This window comes from Anopheles funestus, unplaced genomic scaffold, assembly GCF_943734845.2.
Source record: "Anopheles funestus unplaced genomic scaffold, idAnoFuneDA-416_04 scaffold_21_ctg1, whole genome shotgun sequence".
NCBI classification, from domain to species: domain Eukaryota; kingdom Metazoa; phylum Arthropoda; class Insecta; order Diptera; family Culicidae; genus Anopheles; species Anopheles funestus.
The window spans coordinates 17,539-21,017 of NW_026045264.1; the positions used below are offsets into that span (position 1 = coordinate 17,539).

Here is a 3,479-nt window from a genome sequence, read left to right on the forward strand (position 1 = left end):
CGGATACCAACGCGACCAAATGCTCTGAACATGATGTTGAATTTGATCGAATTCCTTCAACCTATTTGGCGCAACCGAACTTCTATCAACCTGCGGCAACGCTAGCATGTTTGACCCTATCAAAAAGTGCCCAGGAGTGAGCGCTTCCATATCCGTGGGCTCACTTGAAAGTGGGACCAAAGGCCGAGTATTTAGGCACTGTTCTACCTGTGCTAGCACCGTAATCATACCCTCCTGCGTGAGGCTTGTGCTTCCCAAAGTGCGTATGAGGTGTTGCTTCGCCGACCGGACTGCAGCTTCCCACAGCCCCCCGAAGTGTGGCGCCCGTGGTGGAATGAATTTCCACTTGATTTCCTCGTTGGCACACCAGTTGAACAGCTCACGACGATCACGATCGCTGCCGAACATCCTTAGCGATGAATATCGGACAGTTGCGTAGAAGATGAGCGTCGGTGCACGCTAAGGGACACTTCAATTGCTGAGAATGAGCCGGGGGTGAGGAAAGTGTCGCGTTTGATGCAGCTGCATTTGCGATGGACCTTTTTTGCACTGACTGATGATGATTGCCGGCCACCTTTCTTACATTACCAATATGCTCACATGCAAAATCATTCGTTGATTTTAGGATCTGGATCCGATCCTGCACAAAAGCGATCACATCCTTGTACTTATCCCTTGGGAAATGCACGGAATGTTTTTCCCAAGCCAGCAGCGTCTCACGATCCAGCTTCATCATCAGCATATTCGAAAGCGGCGTGTCCCATGCATCCACCGGTTCCTTCAGCTTCACCAATCCGTTGACAAAGCGAGTGAATTCGTCCACTAGATGTGTAAGTTTGTCGACGCACACCAATTGCACACCCGGAAGATGGTGCAATTTACGATAGTATTCACGGATTAACAACCGTGAATTATCGTACCGCTTCAGAAGTGCCGCCCACGTAACAGGATAGTTGTCGGATGTTAAAGGGGTGTGCTCAAAGGGTAAAGCTGCTTCTCCCTTTAGCGATGAAAGCAGGTACTGGAGCTTAGCGATGGCGGGAAGTTCTGCAGACGCGTCGATCATGGCTATGAACCGATCTCGGAACGAAAGCCATCTTGTATGGTCTCCATCAAACGTTGGAAGCTCGATCTTTGGCAGACGTAGATTGGAAGCGTTTGGCCGAAAAAAGGCAAGCGTCGAGGAAGCCAAACCCGACGTGTCGTTCAGCGTACCCTCTTCCTTCGGTTGGTTTTCCCGTAGGAATGATTTAAGCTTCCGATGACGGTCCTCAAAATCACTCCTCTCATGGATGTATGCCTCGATGCTGGCGTCGTTTTCATCCAGCTCTTCGAGTTTCTCAATCGAGTTGAAAAACCCTGACTTGTGCCTGTCCAAATCCTCCAACGCTTCTGGAATCTGGCTTGCAAATTCGGGCACAAACTCCGCTCGAAACCGCTCCAGCGTCTTGAGGCCTTCCACTGCGATCCTCTTTTTGAGTTGCGAAGCTTTGATTTTCTTGTCCATTTTATTACTTTACACTTTAGACGAAACACGAACGAAACGAACAAACGAAAGCGATGGCGCGAAATTTGAACGATGGCGCGTGAAAGACCGTTGCCCTTGATAGCGGGGCGAAAGCGATGGCGCGAAGCGTCACTTACAACTGCACTTTTCCGAAAGAACCGAAATTCACCCTTGATAGCAGGATGATGACCGAAAATACACTTTCTTTACTACGATCCGGTTCGAAGGACCAAAAATGTGAGAAAAACTCTCGAAACTGGAAAATATCGCGGTAAAGAAATGTATAGAAAAGAAACCCGTGCAGTCTTGGCGCCGTTCTGTTTGCAACTGTTTATTCATTTGTCCGAGTTCATTTTTACATGTAAAGTTCATTATAGTTCATCCTAATTGTCCCTTATTGTCAATCCTTATAGCGTCAAGTAATGTGTGTTTATAATTCGTGGTTAAGTTCCTTCGTCGTAGTTCAGAGATAATTCATGTAACATTTAAAAATTATAGCTAACAGTAAATTTCACACCTAACTTATACCAAAACTAACTTTTTCGAAAAAACCTAACTTATACCAAAACTAACTTTTTCGAAAAAACCTAACTTATACCAAAACTAACTTTTTCGAAAAAACCTAACTTATACCAAAACTAACTTTTTCTAAAAAACCTAACTTATACCAAAACTAACTTTTTCGAAAAAACCTAACTTTTACCAAAACTAACTTTTTCGAAAAAACCTAACTTATACCAAAACTAACTTTTTCTAAAAAACTTAACTTTTTCTAAAAAAACCTAACTTTTACCAAAACTAACTTTTTCGAAAAAACCTAACTTTTTCTAAAAAACCTAACTTTTACCAAAACTAACTTTTTCTATAAAACCTAACTTATACCAAAACTAACTTTTTCGAAAAAACCTAACTTATACCAAAACTAACTTTTTCTAAAAAACCTAACTTATACCAAAACTAACTTTTTCGAAAAAACCTAACTTTTTCTAAAAAACCTTACTTATACCAAAACTAAATTTTTCGAAAAAACCTAACTTTTACCAAAACTAACTTTTTGGAAAAAACCTAACTTATACCAAAACTAACTTTTTCTAAAAAACCTAACTTATACCAAAACTAACTTTTTCGAAAAAACCTAACTTTTTCTAATAAACCTAACTTTTTCTAAAAAACCTAACTTATACCAAAACTAACTTTTTCGAAAAAACCTAACTTTTTCGAGAAAACCTAACTTATACCAAAACTAACTTTTTCTAAAAAACCTAACTTTTTCTAAAAAACCTAACTTTTACCAAAACTAACTTTTCGAAAAAACCTAACTTTTACCAAAACTAACTTTTTGGAAAAAACCTAACTTATACCAAAACTAACTTTTTCTAAAAAACCTAACTTATACCAAAACTAACTTTTTCGAAAAAACCTAACTTTTTCTAAAAAACCTTACTTATACCAAAACTAACTTTTTCTAAAAAACCTAACTTTTTCTAATAAACCTTACTTTTTCTAAAAAACCTAACTTTTACCAAAACTAACTTTTTCGAAAAAACCTAACTTTTTCTAAAAAACCTAACTTTTACCAAAACTAACTTTTTCGAAAAAACCTAACTTTTTCTAAAAAACCTTACTTTTACCAAAACTAACTTTTTCGAAAAAACCTAACTTTATGGAGAAAACCTTACTTTTACCAAAACTAACTTTTTCCAAAAAACCTAACTTTTTCGAAAAAACCTAACTTTTACCAAAACTAACTTTTTCGAAAAAACCTAACTTATACCAAAACTAACTTTTAAGAAAAAACCTAACTTATACCAAAACTAAATTTTTCTTAAAAACCTAACTTATACCAAAACTAACTTTTTCGAAAAAACCCAACTTATACCAAAACTAACTTTTTCGAAAAAACCTAACTTATACCAAAACTAACTTTTAAGAAAAAACCTAACTTATACCAAAACTAAATTTTTCTTAAAAA

The 3,479-nt window shown here is 37.6% G+C and overlaps 1 protein-coding gene across 1 annotated transcript; it reads right to left on the minus strand.

Annotated features, from left to right (window-relative positions):
- Positions 1-388: 388 nt before the first annotated feature.
- On the minus strand, positions 389-1,507 carry LOC125774291 (uncharacterized). The gene has a single exon (XM_049444558.1). It carries the CDS (start codon positions 1,505-1,507, stop codon positions 389-391), a length of 1,119 nt encoding a protein of 372 aa, XP_049300515.1.
- Positions 1,508-3,479: the final 1,972 nt, after the last annotated feature.